Below are 16,263 nucleotides of genomic sequence, written 5' to 3' on the forward strand. Positions count from 1 at the left end.
TCAATCCATTGGCGTCATCCCTCTAGAATTCCTCGCCTATCCAAATCCCACATCCCCGCGCCCAAAATTTCGCCGCTCCACTGTGTCACACACACAACAATCCAGCGCAGCCTCATTCGTTGGTCACGCAAACAAGAAAAATTTGGCCACATGCGACCTCTTCTTTCCGCACTGGACTGATCTTGCTCTTATACTGTTCTTCGTCAGAACATACTCAGGTTGCTATCAGAGCCTGCAACTCCTTTTCAACGCTTCCGAAGCATCATCCGACCCAGAGCGGTGTCAAATTTTTCCGCTGAGACATTTTCAGCCCTCGAGAAATCCACCTTCTACAGTCGCAGTTCTGGCGAATTCCACCAGCTCAGCGATTCAAACTTCCCACAGGCTGTAACAGCCGACATTGATTCTTAGCAGTTTCTCGCAACATCTTCTATGAGCCGCAAAGATCTGCTACGTTTCCTGTCCAAGCCAGCAAAGTATGTTGCTATAGTCCTATCTCAATGGTGCTTACTGACAACGATACCAGGCCTCGATAACACCAGCTACTTGCGAGTTCCAATATATCAGCCCAAAATCGATTGTCTTTCCATATAAACCTCGAACGAACCAACATCTTCATCGATACTGTGAGAGGTATCGAGCTTTGATCAAAGAGGAAGAAAAACAACCGCCCACAATTCCGTTCGTGCAGGAAATCTTCTTCCTCCTCTCCTCCTCCCGACCTCCATAACGACCCTTCAGAAGGGAATACATACAAATCACCGCATTGCTGCTGGCTCAAGCCAGCCTCCAATTCTCCCACAGATTAGTGGGCCTTCTCTTCTCAGGCGGACACCGCATTGTTCGTCTGGGTGGCAGATAGTGCTTCACTGAATCTTCGGATCAGTGTCTCCTGACCTTCCTGCCTTATATTCAATAACAAGAGGACTCTGTCCATATCCTCGACAAGGATATGGTACATATTGGGATTCCCCAAAACTATACTACTTCACCATCGAGTTTGAGTCATACGCCTTCAGTGACTATCAATCATGAAGTCGCAGTGGACTTGGACTCGAGCAATGCATTTGAAGGTCCCGAAAAACTACTAGAAGTATGGTTTAGTCCATCTCCCCATGCCTTGCATGGCTGCACCGAGCCAACCGGTCTAAAGGCCGTGCCCGCCGAAATCTGGATTCAAATGCTTGACTTGGTCAACTGCAAGGTCTTGTCCATTGTCGAGTCCGAGGATGTCGATGCCTACCTGCTCTCGGAGTCGAGCATGTTTGTCTTCCCCCACAAGCTCATCTTGAAGACATGCGGCACCACCACTTTGCTCTGTGGTCTACCACGAATCCTCGAGATTGCCACCTTGTTTGGAGGCTTCCAACGTTCTACTGCTCCGCCATCTCGTGGCATCGTGGTCGCAGCACCTCCTTATCGCGTCTTCTACAGTCGCAAGAACTACTTGTTCCCGGACCGACAGCGGGGACCACATCGCAGCTGGCGTGACGAGGTGCATGCTCTGGACAAGCTTTTCGTTGGTGGCAGTGCTTACATGATTGGCAAGATGAATGGCGAGCATTGGTATCTCTACCTGACGGAGCCATATACCATGTTGACACCACCAGCCAGCCCACATAGCCCGGACAGTCCAGGCACCGAAACCAAAATGCTGGACTTACCGACTTCTCTGGTGGTCGACCGTGGCTCTAAGGTGTGCGAAGGTGAAGACGAGACTCTTGAGATCCTCATGACTGATTTGGACGAGGAGAATGCTAAGCAATTCTACCTTGACCATGCGAGTGCGGTCGCAGAGGATCAGTGGAGGGGATCTCAGAGAGGAGAAGATGATCACGTTGATGTGTTCAGCAATGCTTCATCGGACGGTGATATCTCTGTGAAAGAGGAAGTCTATCCTACAGAACTCACCACTGAAGGGCATGCACTTGGTACTGTGGTCTCCGACACGTGCGGCTTGTCTGACGTCTATCCGCGTGAAAAGTATCCGGATGCTCGTGTGGATGCCTACCTCTTTACGCCTTGTGGGTTCTCGGCCAACGGTGTGATTCCTGCACCTCATGGTGAGAAGGGCACTCATTACTTCACGGTGCATGTGACTCCGGAGCCGATCTGCTCTTATGCCTCCTTCGAGACTAATGTTCCCGTCGGTCAAAACGGAAGAGAGACCATCGAAGTCATTCAGCATGTCGTGGACATTTTCAAGCCCGGTCGATTCAGCGTTACTCTCTTTGAGGCCAAGACCGATTTCGAAGAGCGTGCTCATGCCGACCACGACGAATTGGCACAGATCAAGGCGTTGGAGCGGAAGGTAGCTCGTCGCAATGCCAAGATGGACAATATCAATGGCTATCGTCGGATCGATCGTATCGTCCATGATCTTGATGGCTACGACTTGGTTTTCCGCCACTACGAACGATATGACTGGAAGGGAGGCGCACCACGCATTGGTGAGAGAGGCTACTAGAGTATGCTGGGTGGGGAATCTGGGTTGAGGTGTGGATGCAGGTTATCTTGGCATGTTGACGAGGTGAGCATGGAGGTTGTTCATGCCTTTGCTGTTGCTCTTGTTGTGATTTATGCAATGCTTCCACTCCTTTGAAGTCCACGAAACAGGTCAGTGAGAGAATAGAATGTCTTTCAGCAGTGTCGCCTTTTCTCATGTGTTATGCAACTCGTCATAAGAATTTGCAGGCAGCCGAGTGTGGACTGTCATATTTTGAATTGAACCACAGAAAGAAGCCAGCACTCGTCACTCTGGTATCAGTCTCGTTGGTCTTTGTTCCTTGACTGCATCAAACAGTCTGAGGAAGTTTGCTAGAAAGCCAACCCCTGGTCACCTCAACGCCTGCTTCCTTGGCATGTTGTCCCCTTTTCGGCTGCACTTTCCATCTGCTCTATCACTGAAGACTTTGATTTTCCTCTCACTCCTGCATGAAGACTTCTTGTGACAGAGTCACACCGGTGCTTTTGAGCCACCTTTGAGTCCGCTGTCGAAACTTCTTGTTCAATTGGTCCTATACACCCGGCTATGTCGCAACCAAAGAAACAAAAGCTCCATCACCCGAGCGACGACAGCCGATCGGTTATCGCAGTCAATGGAGGTAATGTCTTCCTGTCTAGCCAGGCCTTCGCGAGCACCTTGTCTCGTACGACCGATGGAGAGACCTGGCAACGCTCTTCCTGGCCGACACTCAGTTTGAGTCACGGGAACATCTTCATCGGGGACTTTGACCCCCCGAGTGTTTTGGCTCATTTAGAACATCCCACAGTCTGCGCCGAAACCAAATTCCGACATCTGACCCCGTCCGCCAAGCTGGCTCACCGCCAGGATCACAGCGGCCGGATGGCGTCCCTGACGAGCCTAACGACGTGCCAGAAGTACATCATGAAACGTCACGTGAACGGAATGATGTGCTAGCGGAGCAGAATAGCCGACATATATCTGATCAGCCCGATGGCGTCCCAGACGAGCCAGATGAAGGGCTAGAGGAACATCATGAAATATCACAAGAACGGGGTGGCGTGCTGGTGGAGCAGAATGGCAGACAATTATCTGGTCAGCCGGATGACGTCCACAACGAGCCAAACGAAGTACTAGAGGAACAGAATGAAACATCACCGGAGCAGGATGATGTGCAAGTGGAGCAGACCGGCGGGCAAAAATCTGATCAGTCCGAAGACACTGGTATGAAGTGCTAGGCAGTCAAAGGATCGCTGCTAACCCGTTGTTCCTGGCAGATACAAGTAACTTTTCCACAGACGGCTTCGTCCGCGACGAATCTAGTCTATTCATTCCCGAAAACAACTATTCACACGGCATGTACCCAATGCCACCCATACATCCTGAAAATATCCGATCAATTGGCGCAAATATCTTGCAGAAAATTGACACCGAGAAACTTTTGACCACACGTGGAAGACAGGAGCTGAGAAAGAAGATAGGGTATGGTAACGCCTTATCTTCGTCGATCTCTAAAGATTCTGGTCTTGTTATAATATGCAATCATTGTGAGGCAGGGTTTGCAGGCCACAACAATATGACAGATCATCGAGACAGGGCGCACAGTGAATGTGCGAAGGGGGGGCTAAAAGAGTGCGAGCTGAAAGACTGTTATGAGCACCGATGTGCGTTTCTACTCCCAAAAACTTGGTTGAGGAATCAGCGAAAATTTGCCTGGCGACACAGTGCGTTTCTGCAAATGTATATCGCGTGGCTCAGGAACGAAGGATTGAAGAGTACAACGCAAGAGAGCCTAGCAAGAGAAGGGGATGAAGAAGCGCCAGTGGAGGAACATGACAACCCTCGGTCTCTGGTTAAAAAGATTACAAGACCGTCGACAAAAAAAGCCGACGTTTTGGCTCATGCTGTCGGTGAGGATGACGCCGGCTGGTGACCACACAGTCATGACTGTTAATTGTCCAGAGAGGTAGACCCTGTCAGTATAGTACGTGGGGAGCAGAATATACCAGCTTGAAGATGTCAGTCAGTGTTCGGCAATCAGTGTGAGAGTCGACCGATCCTTCGTGTTTGCTTGGCTGCCATATTGGCTTACCAGATTGCCAGGTGATGGTTGCAAGGCCTCGCAGAATATGTAGCATCACGGAGGAACGGAAAGGCTCATTGAGGTGTAATTCTAGTGTATTGCAATTGTATCAAATCCATATGAGCATGCCAACGCTCATAAACTCGGCTCGCGGCTCACCTCGAACTGATCTTTCGCGTTGTTGCAAGCTATATAAAGCGGCGACCACTGCTGTCATGGCTGGGTAGACTATGATATTCCTGACGCCGCTACAACAATATTTATTCAAGCAAGCGATACCATCACGTTCTACCAGGTACTCCTCTCAATGGTACCTACCTATTCTCAAGCGTTGAGCTACTTTCACCTCTACACGTGCATGTGGATGCCCCCACGATTACACCAATGTTCGGTTCTTCAGTCGCACCCAGAATCTTAAGAGCTCCAGGCCTCCAGCACGAATAGCGTGCGGGTAATCCTGGCCATGGAAAGACCATATCGATCCCGGAAACAAAGACCTTGCGACAAATGTCGAGTCCGCAAAGTATTCTGTTCTCGACAAGGTAATGCCTCATGTGCGCTATGTCGCAATCGAGGCATAGATTGCACGGTAGAAGGGGTGGCCATGAGCGAAACGGTGAACAGTCCTATCGTCGAAGATGATGGAGCTTTGTCGGTTGTCACGAGGATCAAAAGCCCACAGAGAAGGTCTCGAGGGGCAGCCTCCGGTGATTCGCAACACCCCCTTCAGTCGTCGGAATCAATGGGTATGCCCACGAGAGTGGAACGATTCGTCGGTCTCAGCAGTGATCTGGATCCTTTTATACTCCGCCACTACAACTGGAAGACCATGTTCGCAGATGACGACGAGGCACCGTTTTCGTATGATCGAAGGGGAAAGGATCCATACACGCCGATTCACTTCGAGGTACTACGTTTAGGAGCCAAAGAGGAACATCTGTGTACTGACATGGAGACTAGCTGTCGATGCAAAACCGGCTGGAGACGTCGTTGAGTCAAAGCTGCGCGATTCCACTACTTGGGCAACTCGAGCCTTTCCAGCAAGACCTCTTTCAGACCTTTGATCGTTACATTCACCCGTCATACCCTCTTCTGGGTCCGAAAAGACCACATAAAGCCACCGCTGCTCCCATACTGAAAATAGCCATTTGCTCGGTGGCGCACAAGATTGGTTCGGTTGCGCAGAAGTTGCCATCGGATGTGTTCAATGACTTCAACATCCTGGGCCTTCCGACGGAACTGCGCTTGGCCCAGCTCGAAACGATCGAGGGCGCTCTTCTGTTCCAACAGAGGAACGCGTACAATGCTGGGTTCGTCCAGAGAAGTCTATCGCAGCTACTCTAGTTAATCACCATCCAGGTTTCCAGAAAAGCGCGGAAGTCACCTCGAGACGGGAAATGTACTCTTTCTACCTACGTCTTCTCCTAAGATGCCGACTAACACAATGTACAGTTGGTCGCGGCCACTCAAGATCTCGGTCTCAACATTGACTGCACAGGTTGGGAGATACCGATACACGAGAAACGACGTCGACGGCGAATCTGGTGGGCAGTCTTCATTCAAGACAAGTGGTAATCAAAGGCTTCAAAGCACAATACCCTTATCGAATGAGGCAACTTGTACTAACGTCTCATTTTGCATCAGGTCAGCATTAGCATTGGGCCGACCACCTTACTTGACCGAAGCGCACACTAACGTGACAATGTTGGAGCGTTCTGACTTTGCCGTACTGGGAGAGGAAGACCCTTCTGACAACGTTAGCCAAGGCGCCGACGTCTTCATTGCCACAGTGCATTTGACTCACATCTTAGCCATGATCATCGCCACGTTCTACTCGGTCCGTGGCCTCGATAACGCCCTCTCCTTCCCAGTGGCAGATATTCAGTCCTTGTTTGAGAAGTACTCAAGAGACTTGGACCATTGGGCAGCGGCACACTTTGAACCATTGGCCGGTTCGACAGGGTCCATAGACGTCACAGGTCAGTCAGCGGCCGCAACGGCTTTTATTGCACGATGTTCAAGGCTGATCAAGCGATCAGGTGGTCTTGAGCTGGCTGCGTATACTGTCAGAATCATCCTGTTTCGCGCAATTTTACCCAAATTAGACATATTGCAAGCGCGGTCTATGGATCTCCGACACGAAGCATCACTCACGATCAAGCAAGTCACGATAATCCTCCGAAATCTGACTATCAGCCGCACATCGGTTCTATGGTGGCCAAGTATGTTTATCACGTCTGAATTGGTCGTCGTTCTATGCTCACAGCTCCATAGTGCCGCACACTAATCTCGCCACGATCAGAACCTTCATAGTCAGCATGATACTGTCGTCAACCGAGGACGCCGATGCAGATAGCTGGACTGCAGCTCTTACGTCTTACCAAGAACTGCTGAAGGCTCACAGTGCTGGGTTCCCCGTGACACGGTACGCAGCCGCGCAAGCAGAGCAGCTCCCCTTGAACACCAATCAATCAACCCCACAGAGTTCTCCATGAGTCTTTCAGGCTCCTGGGCTTGGTGTTTCTGCAATCCACTGGTGAGTCTACTTTCCATGCTTTATTCCTGTCCTCTTCAATCTCGGATCGTTGCCCGAGATCACTATGCATTGAGAGGTTAGGCTCATCTAATGAGCAGAAGCTGACTGGAGAGAGATTACGGCTACATGGCCGAGAGACATCTGCTACGCCGGAAAGTCTCTATGAGCTTTTTATTGCAAGCCGTGTGGGTGATATGTGCTTTCTGGTATCCTAATATTATTGTCTCTCTCGTCGGTCTATGCGACATATACCCTTCCTTCATACGCACTTAAAGTCTCAGGATACCACTGGTTCAGGTTCGTGATCAGAGGCTTGGAGCCCCTAAAGTCTTCTGGGATTTTGACCGGCTGTGGTTGATCGGTGAAATTAAGCACCACCAAAGCCTTCTCTCCTTCGGCCTGCTTCACAAAAGTCATGGTAGCAGGATTTTCCACGTCCATGGTCCGCCAAGTTCCATGGACAAAGATATCCGAGTACTGCTTGCGCAATACAAGCATCTGCTTCCAGAACGACAGCACGCTGTCCGGGTCATGAGCTTGCTTCTCGACGCTGATATCGACGTAATTGTCGTTGGTCCGCATCCACGGTCCTTTTCCACATGTGGTGAAGCCCCCATGAGGTTTGTCACTCCACTGCATAGGGGTCCTTGCATGATCCCTAGCAACCTTCCGGATGTTGGCCAGGGCGCCATCCAAAACAGCTTTGTCGTCGGTGGCAGTCTTGACAGACTTCCAATAATTCTGCGAGCTGATATCTAGATACTCTTCGATCGGCCAACTGGCTGGAACATTGGTCATACCAATCTCTTGCCCCTGATACAAGAATAATGTTCCCGTTGACGTGGCTAGCAAAATGGCCAGCATTTTGGCCGAAGTGGCCCGGTATCTGGGCGAATCATTACCGAAGCGCGAAACCGAGCGTGCTATGTCATGATTTTCTAGGAACGCGCATGTCCAACCGTCGGTCCCCTCGACGAATTGCTGCCATTTGCCGAATGTCTGCTTGAATTCCTGGAGAGAAAAGTCTCGGATGTGCCAGTGATTCAAGGCATAACCAACACAGACCGTCTCGAACTGGAATCCCATCCCAACACAACGGTTGGAGGCGCCAACGTAATCGAGGGCGACGTTCAGATTCTTCAGCGCTCCGAACTCTCCGACCGTCATCTTCTCACCATACTGGGACGTGATCGCCGTGATCTCTTTGAGGATCTCAAACACCTTGGGTTGGTCGCCGTACCACTTTCGCCCCGACTGCCATTCGGACGTCGGATCAGTGATCGGAGCGTCCGGCAAGGCCGGGTTCTTGCTATAAATTGTCATGGTGTCGATGCGGAAGCCGTCAATGCCCTTCTCGAGCCAGAACCGCACAGCGCTGTCATAGACCGCCTTTCGCATCTTCAAATTGTCCCAGTTCAGGTCAGGCTGTTCCGGAGCGAAGAGATGGAGATAATATTCCTGTGTTGTTTCGTCCCAGGTCCAGGCACTCCCGACAAAGTTTGATCGCCAATTGTTGGGTGGCAACCGTTGTCCTTTCTCGTCATACTTGGCCGGACGCCAGATATACCAGTCGCGCTTTGGATTGGTCTTGGAGCTTCGAGATTCCTGAAACCACTTGTGCTGATCTGAGGTATGGTTGATGACAAGATCCATGATGAGCTTCATGCCACGGTTATGACACTCCTGCATCAGGTCATCGACATCCGCCATGGTGCCAAAGTTGGGGTCGATGGCCTCGTAGTCGGAGATGTCGTATCCAAAATCGATACGAGGACTGGCGTAGATAGGGCACATCCAAACGGTGTCCGCGCCGATGCTCTGGATGTGGTCCAGAGACTCAATGACGCCTCGAATGTCTCCCACTCCATCTTGGTTGGTGTCTTTGAAACTGGCTGGCCAGACTTGATAGACTACTGCATCCCTCCACCATGGTTTGGCGATGGTCGCTAAAGATCTCATAGCGAGTGAGCGACGACGGGATATTTTGGCAATGGCAACAGAATACAGGATTGAAGATGCGAGACTTTTGAATTGTCAGATCGAGTTCGTGGGCGATGCAACTTCCCTTTCTGGCTTCGAAGTTCGGCGGGCACCTCACCCCGAACGAAATCAGTCATGGAGGGCACTCCACCGTGCGTCCATTTGCAATGCAAGTAGGTACAATGTGAGTGTCTCACTACTTCCTACACGCGGCAAGCAAGACTCCGCCGCGGGAAACCTTGCTTGACCCGCGCGCAACCCATCGAGGCGTTGAGATAAGCGTGGCCCCCTGGTGGCGACAAGTTCCATCCCGCTTCAACAAAGTTCGTATGTCAGTGGTCTGTGAGTGGAGTCGACAGCGTTCCGCCGCGGGCAATTTTGTTGACCCGCGCGGAACATCTTTAGAGATTGAGATAACCTGTTGCACACTGGTCTCGACAGGTCCAACACTCTTTTTACATGCGTTTATCCCTTTAGGAGTTTGTGGCGTGAGGGTATCGAGTGAGCTCATCAGGTATGGACGGACATATAAATCGGCAGCCTTCACACCCTCGCCCTCAAGTCCATCAAGTCTTCAATCGCTAGCAGTCCGCCGCGGAAACTCCTTCCCTTAAGGCACAACGACCACCATCATTACCATGTCTTCTGTCGAAGAGCACGCCATTGCGGCCTCATCCAGCCTTGAGAAGGCAGTCGATCTTGTCACCACGTCTGGCACCTCGGTCGCAGACATCAAGGGTGAGCAGATCCTCAACGGACATGACGCCGAGGTTCATCGGTCCCTGCGCGACGGGCTGCGCCGATGCTACAGCGCAGTCTTTTGGTCAGCCTTCCTATCTCTTGGAGTCATCATGGAAGGTTACGATGCCATCCTCCTTAACTCTCTTTACGGTCTTCCTTCCTTCCAGCAGAAGTTTGGCGTGCGCCAACCCGACGGCACGTACAACATCACAGCCAAATGGCAAAGCATCGTTTCCAATGCCGTCATGCTTGGACAATTCTTTGGCCTCTTCATCGCCGGCTGGGCTTCTGACAAGTTCGGCTTTCGACGAACCACCATGGTCACATGCGTCTTGACGGCGGCCGTCATTTTCATGCAGTTCTTCAGCACCGATCTCAAGATGTTGACCGGCGCAGAAGTCCTGTTCGGCTTCCCCCTATCCGTCTTCCTCACTCTGACCACCGTCTATGCTGCGGACGTTTGCCCGCTGGTTTTGCGACCGTACTTGACCACTTGGGTCAACCTCTGCTGGACCATCGGCAAGGTCATTTCCGCCGGCGTGCTTCGAGCCTTCGTCAACACGGAATCGCACTGGGGATACAAAGTGCCCTTCGCAACGCAGTGGATTTGGCCGCCCCTCATACTCGTCGGTACATTCTTCGCTCCCGAGTCGCCTTACTGGTTGGTCAGACAGAACCGAGTTGAGGACGCCCGCAAGAGCTTGCGGCGCTTGTTTCACGGTTTCACCGAACAGGAGATCCAGCAGTATCTTGCTCAGATCGTCGTGACCAATGAACACGAAATCGAATTGCAGCAGGGAACCTCGTACTTGGATTGCTTGAAGGGCACAAACCTTCGCAGGACTGAAATCGCCTGCATGACCTGGATCATCCAGCCTTTCTGTGGCTTCGCCGTGGTGGGCTATGCGACATATTTCTTTGAACAAGCTGGGATCGACTCGAACGATGCATTCAGCCTGAGTCTCGGTCAGCAAGCGATTGCATTCTGCGGAGGGATCGCCATGTGGTTTATCCTTCCTCGCGTGGGCCGTCGCACCTTGATGCTTTGGGGTCTCGTGATCAGCGCCATCACGCAGATCATCGTCGGTGGGCTGGGTATACCAGCGCCCAGGAGCGGCGTGGCTTGGGCGACGGGCGCCGTCCTCATGGTGTACATCCTGAGTTACTCCATGACGATCGGACCTTTGGCATACATTATCGTCGCCGAAATGGGATCCAGCCGTCTGCGCGCCAAGACGACGGTGCTGGCTCGTAACGCTTACCAAGTTGCCACGGTGGTCAACAACGTGCTCACCACGTACCAGATCAACAGCGCCGCGTGGAACTGGAGGGGCAAGGCCGGCTTCTTCTGGGGAGGCTTCAACGTGTTGTTGTTCGTCTACTGTTACTATCGTTTGCCAGAAATCAAAGCCCGGACTTTTTTGGAGCTGGATTTGCTCTTTGAGAATCACGTTCCTGCTAGGCATTTCAAGGACTGCGATATTGACGTGCTGCGCGGTGTCACGGGGGCTGAGGGAGCTGTTCAGGAGCGCGCTGCTCTTGCGTCAAGGTGATTAGCGAGGACCAGGGTCAATAGAAGTCCTCGTTGGCTTGATACTGCATAGAGTACTCGGCCCTACCATTCTTGCGCGAGGGGTTTCGTAGAAGTACCGACGGTGTTCGGCACGAATGCTGTGGAGAGACTGCATCTCTTAAGGACTGGTGGTATACGCGGTTGGTTGTCGTTGAGATACGGTATTGCTGTCTTTTGTTTACTTCGTATATGATCTCATGCCCCATAACTGAGCTTTCATGAACCCCAGCTATTCTCCCTGCATAGATACTCGACGCCTGAACTAAGTACGGAGACACTAGTAGCTTTGAACAATGCCAAGCTAAGTTAGTCGGTCATTCGCCGTCATCCGGCGTATAGCTCCCGAGTCAATCGGTCATTGTGAGATGAAAACTACCGTGATTTCCTGATAGAGCAAGGTTGCCTTCCCGATTGGGTAGCGATCCGGTCATGGAGAACCGGAGGGTGCGCGTAGACCGTAAAAGTGCGGATGGTACAATTCTAGACACCCCGTTGACTCTTCCACAATGTGTAAAAGGCGAAGGGTAGGCGATGTCATCATCAGCATGAGATGATGCAAATGAAGGCTGTCATGGTCGTGGTGACATCGTACACGGGCGGCTTAGCATTCTTCATGATACCAAACTACTACTAGTTTTACACATGTGAGCCCACGCATTCTTCACGTGGGAGATCCGATCAGATAGGGATCTAACATGTGGAGAGCGCTTCTACGGTGAACGAATACAGGGAAGATGGATGGACGAGCTGGATCACGAAGAAGAACAGCCACAATGCTTCTGCGACGTGAATTAATTGTGGTTATTTCATGATCATCGTAGTGAACCAGCACTCATAGGAAGGCTGCTTCCTCGCACTCAATCCCGACTTCTGTTCGGTGTCCAGCGGCGAACATTTACATCTCGGATCTTATACCGCGAAAGCTGCAGTCCAATATCAATATCCTTCCCCTTCTCTTCGCCCGCGAGTGGAGGTGGTATATCCACATAACACAGGACCAGCTGTTTCAGCACCTGTGCCTGTACACGATTGATGCCATGAAGCCACCACCATGTCTTCTTGGCACTGTTTTCAACCAGTTTCCTGTTCTCTGGCGTATCCGTCCAGTGAGGGTGAGTGTAAGACGGGACAATGACAATGGCAAATTCGGCGTGGGAGAATGCAGGTCCTCGATTGTAGAGTAAGTAATCCGTGGAGAATTTGACTCCGGATCGAACAACCCAGCCCAGCGAGCGGTAGTGGTGGTAGACAACATATGATAGCATGAAGGGGTCGTCAGGCTCGGCCGACACCGATAGACTCCTCGGAGGATAAAATGAGTGTCGACGGAACAGCGATAGCAGAGAAGATGGTGGTAGGACCGCATCACTGTCGTCACAGTAGACGTCGAGCACACCCAGGCCATATGACAAGAAGAACGCCTCCTCGAGTGACAGATTCAAGTGTTCTTGGTTCTCCTGCACCTGCGGCTCTTCAGGCTTCGCGATGTCCAGTGGTGCTGACCCCGGACTTTTGATTGGCGAGATTATCGGGGAGCTGAGATCGAACTCTCTCGCCTCGATTGTAGGTGAGAAGCGTACGGTTTTGGTCCGTTGCAACCTTTTCACCGGTTGACCTTCGGCGTGACTAGCATCCGAAGACGTCGATGTTGGAGGTGGTGTCGGAATCCCATTTGCTTCGATGGCTTTCTTCCACTCGTGGAACTCATGCAACGAAGTGTTCTCTTTGTTTTCCTCGTCTTGAGGGCTTGCAGTACCGCTGGCAGACTCCAAAACACTAGCGATGTCATTCAAATCCTTGGAATTTGTTTTCAAAACGTTCTCTGACAGCACACCATTCAGATGCCCATTCGAAGTACCATTCGATTGAGTTTCTTCTGCAAGTTTTTGTTCTATCTCTTCCTGTTCTTTCCGCGCCCGTTCCTGCTTCTGTTGTCTTCTCGCTTGTCGACGTTGAGCTGTGTTTTCTTCTGCAGTCAACCCCTTTTTCTTTCGATTGTCTAGCCATGTTGGTTCACTTCGACTGAGATTACCCCTTCCAAAGAAGCCCATCTCCCATAGCTTTCGTACCGTTTCTGCATCTGTGACATGTATGGATGAAGTTGCTGACGAGAAATAACCCTTGTATGTAGGTCGTGTTGGCGGAGCAAGAATTTGAGCGAGGTAGGAGAGTGCAATTGCAACCAGGGACAACGGGTTGTGGGGGATGAGAACGGGTAAAGGGTGGACTTCGACAGGTAAGAAATTTCGATGGATGTGATTGTAATTTGGTCGGCGTGGTCTTCGTTGTGTTTTGGATGTGTCGGCCTTCGTCGCCGATGCTGATCCAGCCTGATTCTTCACCGGTGTCGCAGGAGAAGCCATGATGCTTGGGGCATTATATCTGTGCAATGCTTGGGTCAGCCTTGGTGTCTCGTGAGAACCGCGCAACTCAGTCAAAGGTAGATATTGTTGTATCTCTCAGATACCGTTGTAGTCTAATACAAAGGCCCGCATCCGAGGAAGCTAGAAATCAAAGTGCTTCCTCCTAGGCAAGAAAAGGATCATCACGGAGAATACAGGGACGTGACTCAGCGTGTTGGGCACACTTACTTGACTTCCGGTACGCCGCAGGTCGGGATGAGGTGTGAGTCGTTCGGTTATGAGCAGGAAAGGGCCCTCAAGACACGAACCAGCCGTACTGGGGGAAAGAATGAAAGAGTCAGACCACGCATGAAGCGATTCGAGGTGTCTGTTGCTTTGCTTGAAGAAGGTCAGAAGCAAATTAGGTCAGTGTGGAACGAGCATCTGTTGGCTGGTCTGATTGAAGGTCTTGCTTTGGTCTCGGGCTCGCGGGGAAATTTTTTTAATCGCAGTCGATCTTGCCGAGTGGATTTTCTCCAACCACATCTTTGCAATTTCAGCGCCAATTCTATTTTCTGTACAAGCACCAAGAGATCGCGCAGACGTCCAGGCGACATACATAACAGCTAAAGGGCACTCGGCTTCGAAACGACACCAACAAGATGCATCTCATGTACATTGAAGACCCGTCGGGGAAAAGAGTCTACACACTGAAGAAAGTGCTTGACGGAGAGGTCACCAAATCAGCACATCCTGCAAGATTTTCACCAGACGACAAGTACTCGAGGTACGGCTGTCTCATTTGGGGAAAAAGGAGTATACTCATACATTTACAGGCACCGAGTGACGCTCAAAAAGCGATACGGTCTCCTCCTCACGCAACAAAGTATGTGCGACCATATCCAACTGTACCCGGGCAAGCACTAATCCGGTTGCAGAAGAAGAGAAGAAATGATTCGATAGAGGAATGGATGGAGTCAAGGTGTCTGGCGTCAAAAGCATTTACAGGAATACCCAAGCAGAATTGTGGTCGGTCATCGCTTCATTAGTTCGAATTCTACAACACTACCGCTTCCTCGAATTGATAGTGCGGCCTCCTCCGATTCTCATCCTTCCCGAGTTCTGTCCTCTGTCTCCCGTGAGGATGCTGGGCAGGGTGTCTTCATCCATCAGATCCTTCTCCTTGGTCCGCTTCATGTTCGTCATGGCTCTGATATACTCCTTCTGGTCTTCCGCCAATATCAGGCCATCGCCCCAACCACCTTGACCCCCACCCTGTCTGGGGCCTTTGTATTTCTGGTTCGCACTTCCGTGGATGGCTTTCGGTATCGAGTACACATTTCCCCTGTTGTTCCATTGCATGTTTGCCTTGAGATGGAGTTTGACCTCGCCCTTGTCGTTAGTCGTGCAGCTAACCCGGGTTAAAGTCGGTTGTCCACAACGAGGACAGAATTGCTTGTTCATCTCCTTGGTTGTTCCAAAGCAGCCGTGACATCGAAGGACGAACTGCTTGATTTGTGATATTTTCTGGCAAGTCCTGCTTGACAGCAGGTTCAAGTTCATTTGGAGGAGAACGTTCTGCAGGGCAAAATCGCCTGTCATTGTGGCCACTTGTAGATGTTTTGTTTCCGATTTCGACTTGGTGTTTGCGGCCTCGTCTTTCGCTTGTTTCTTCTTGATGTTGGATGGGGTGATCCAACCCTCATCTGAGTCAGGCTCTTCCTCATCTGCTCGAGTCTCGCCGTCTTGCTCCGCATCGCCATCCTCAACCGTCTCAATTTCTTGCTCCGGTTGTTGCTGCGCCGTCATTTCATCTTGTAGATCCAGGGACTGTACCTGACTCGCTAGGTCTTCTGATAGCCCCTGTTCATTTTGGGAAGCCTGGGCGTCGTCTGCGTCCTTCTCCCCTCCTACGGCGGACTCTGTGGTGGCATCTTCGGGTTTTGAGTCGATCGTTCCATCGCTTTGCTCCCTTGTCGTCTGAGGCGGACTACCGTTCAGTCTCTTCTGGCCAGGCGCCGCACGTAACCTCCAATCGCCGCCATTCCGCTCACACTCGATGTCGTAGGCCAATGCGATCACTTCGAAATCAGTCTGACTGAGTACTGCGCCGTCGCCAGTTCTCCTGGCAAATTCTCTGACGTGTTTGACACTTTCTGGCTTCGGCGTTCTGATCTCGAGAAACGGCTTGTAGAGCGTTTCTACTCTTGTTCTTGCTTCTTCGGTCCGAATTTCTGCTAGGACTGAAGGGGTCGTCACCAGTACATGGCCGTTGGCTAGGAGGGTGGAGATGCCGGGAGTGTTGAGGAGGAGGGGCGAGGCGTCAAGGATGATGGTATGGACAGGCTTCTCGTCTTTCGTTTGTGACATCTTGGACCGATTCAGCTCACTAATGGTTTGTTCAGTCCGAGAACTAGGTGGTTATGTGGTTGTTGCGCTTCTCGTCCATGAAAAAGTGACTTTTTTTGACAAATCTAATCTTATCTACGCATCTTATCCTGGTGCCCATCTAAACCCAAAAACCCCAGTCCATCGCCGCCTTTA

At 51.2% G+C, this 16,263-nt stretch overlaps 8 protein-coding genes across 8 annotated transcripts; 5 read left to right on the top strand and 3 right to left on the bottom strand.

Moving 5' to 3' along the window:
- The first annotated feature begins 464 nt into the window (after positions 1-464).
- Positions 465-2,749, top strand: EDD37DRAFT_501343 (adenosylmethionine decarboxylase). The gene is made up of 2 exons (XM_062813487.1): positions 465-476; positions 527-2,749. The coding sequence occupies exon 2, from the start codon at positions 953-955 to the stop codon at positions 2,465-2,467; it is 1,515 nt and encodes a 504-aa protein (XP_062667844.1). The 5' UTR covers positions 465-476; positions 527-952; the 3' UTR covers positions 2,468-2,749.
- Positions 2,750-3,031: 282 nt separating this feature from the next.
- On the top strand, positions 3,032-4,397 carry EDD37DRAFT_611456 (uncharacterized protein; the record flags this gene model as incomplete). Its single annotated transcript, XM_062815287.1, has 4 exons — positions 3,032-3,104; positions 3,128-3,149; positions 3,273-3,688; positions 3,763-4,397. 4 exons carry the CDS (start codon positions 3,032-3,034, stop codon positions 4,395-4,397), a joined length of 1,146 nt encoding a protein of 381 aa, XP_062667845.1.
- Positions 4,398-4,752: 355 nt separating this feature from the next.
- Positions 4,753-7,181, top strand: EDD37DRAFT_501466 (fungal-specific transcription factor domain-containing protein). The gene is made up of 7 exons (XM_062813490.1): positions 4,753-5,454; positions 5,508-5,857; positions 5,907-5,946; positions 6,000-6,118; positions 6,192-6,526; positions 6,587-6,769; positions 6,822-7,181. The coding sequence occupies exons 1-7, from the start codon at positions 5,011-5,013 to the stop codon at positions 7,040-7,042; spliced, it is 1,692 nt and encodes a 563-aa protein (XP_062667846.1). The 5' UTR covers positions 4,753-5,010; the 3' UTR covers positions 7,043-7,181.
- EDD37DRAFT_501467 (putative isoamylase) lies at positions 7,182-9,372 on the bottom strand. The gene has a single exon (XM_062813491.1). The coding sequence runs from the start codon at positions 9,040-9,042 to the stop codon at positions 7,321-7,323; it is 1,722 nt and encodes a 573-aa protein (XP_062667847.1). The 5' UTR covers positions 9,043-9,372; the 3' UTR covers positions 7,182-7,320.
- A 470-nt stretch (positions 9,373-9,842) lies between these two features.
- On the top strand, positions 9,843-11,291 carry EDD37DRAFT_556190 (putative sugar transporter; the record flags this gene model as incomplete). Its single annotated transcript, XM_062813698.1, has 1 exon — positions 9,843-11,291. A coding segment is annotated over one exon (1,449 nt), but the record flags the coding sequence as incomplete, so codon positions are not given.
- Positions 11,292-12,130: 839 nt separating this feature from the next.
- EDD37DRAFT_501516 (tRNA-intron endonuclease) lies at positions 12,131-13,868 on the bottom strand. The gene has a single exon (XM_062813493.1). It carries the CDS (start codon positions 13,738-13,740, stop codon positions 12,235-12,237), a length of 1,506 nt encoding a protein of 501 aa, XP_062667849.1. The 5' UTR covers positions 13,741-13,868; the 3' UTR covers positions 12,131-12,234.
- Positions 13,869-14,381: 513 nt separating this feature from the next.
- EDD37DRAFT_652316 (H/ACA ribonucleoprotein complex subunit 3) lies at positions 14,382-14,674 on the top strand (the record flags this gene model as incomplete). The annotated part of the gene is made up of 3 exons (XM_062818441.1): positions 14,382-14,506; positions 14,556-14,605; positions 14,658-14,674. The coding sequence occupies 3 exons, from the start codon at positions 14,382-14,384 to the stop codon at positions 14,672-14,674; spliced, it is 192 nt and encodes a 63-aa protein (XP_062667850.1).
- Positions 14,567-16,159, bottom strand: EDD37DRAFT_501510 (Nin one binding Zn-ribbon like-domain-containing protein). The gene has a single exon (XM_062813492.1). It carries the CDS (start codon positions 16,087-16,089, stop codon positions 14,785-14,787), a length of 1,305 nt encoding a protein of 434 aa, XP_062667851.1. The 5' UTR covers positions 16,090-16,159; the 3' UTR covers positions 14,567-14,784.
- Positions 16,160-16,263: the final 104 nt, after the last annotated feature.

Source organism: Exophiala viscosa, assembly GCF_022695815.1.
Source record: "Exophiala viscosa unplaced genomic scaffold EDD37scaffold_9, whole genome shotgun sequence".
Taxonomy (NCBI): domain Eukaryota; kingdom Fungi; phylum Ascomycota; class Eurotiomycetes; order Chaetothyriales; family Herpotrichiellaceae; genus Exophiala; species Exophiala viscosa.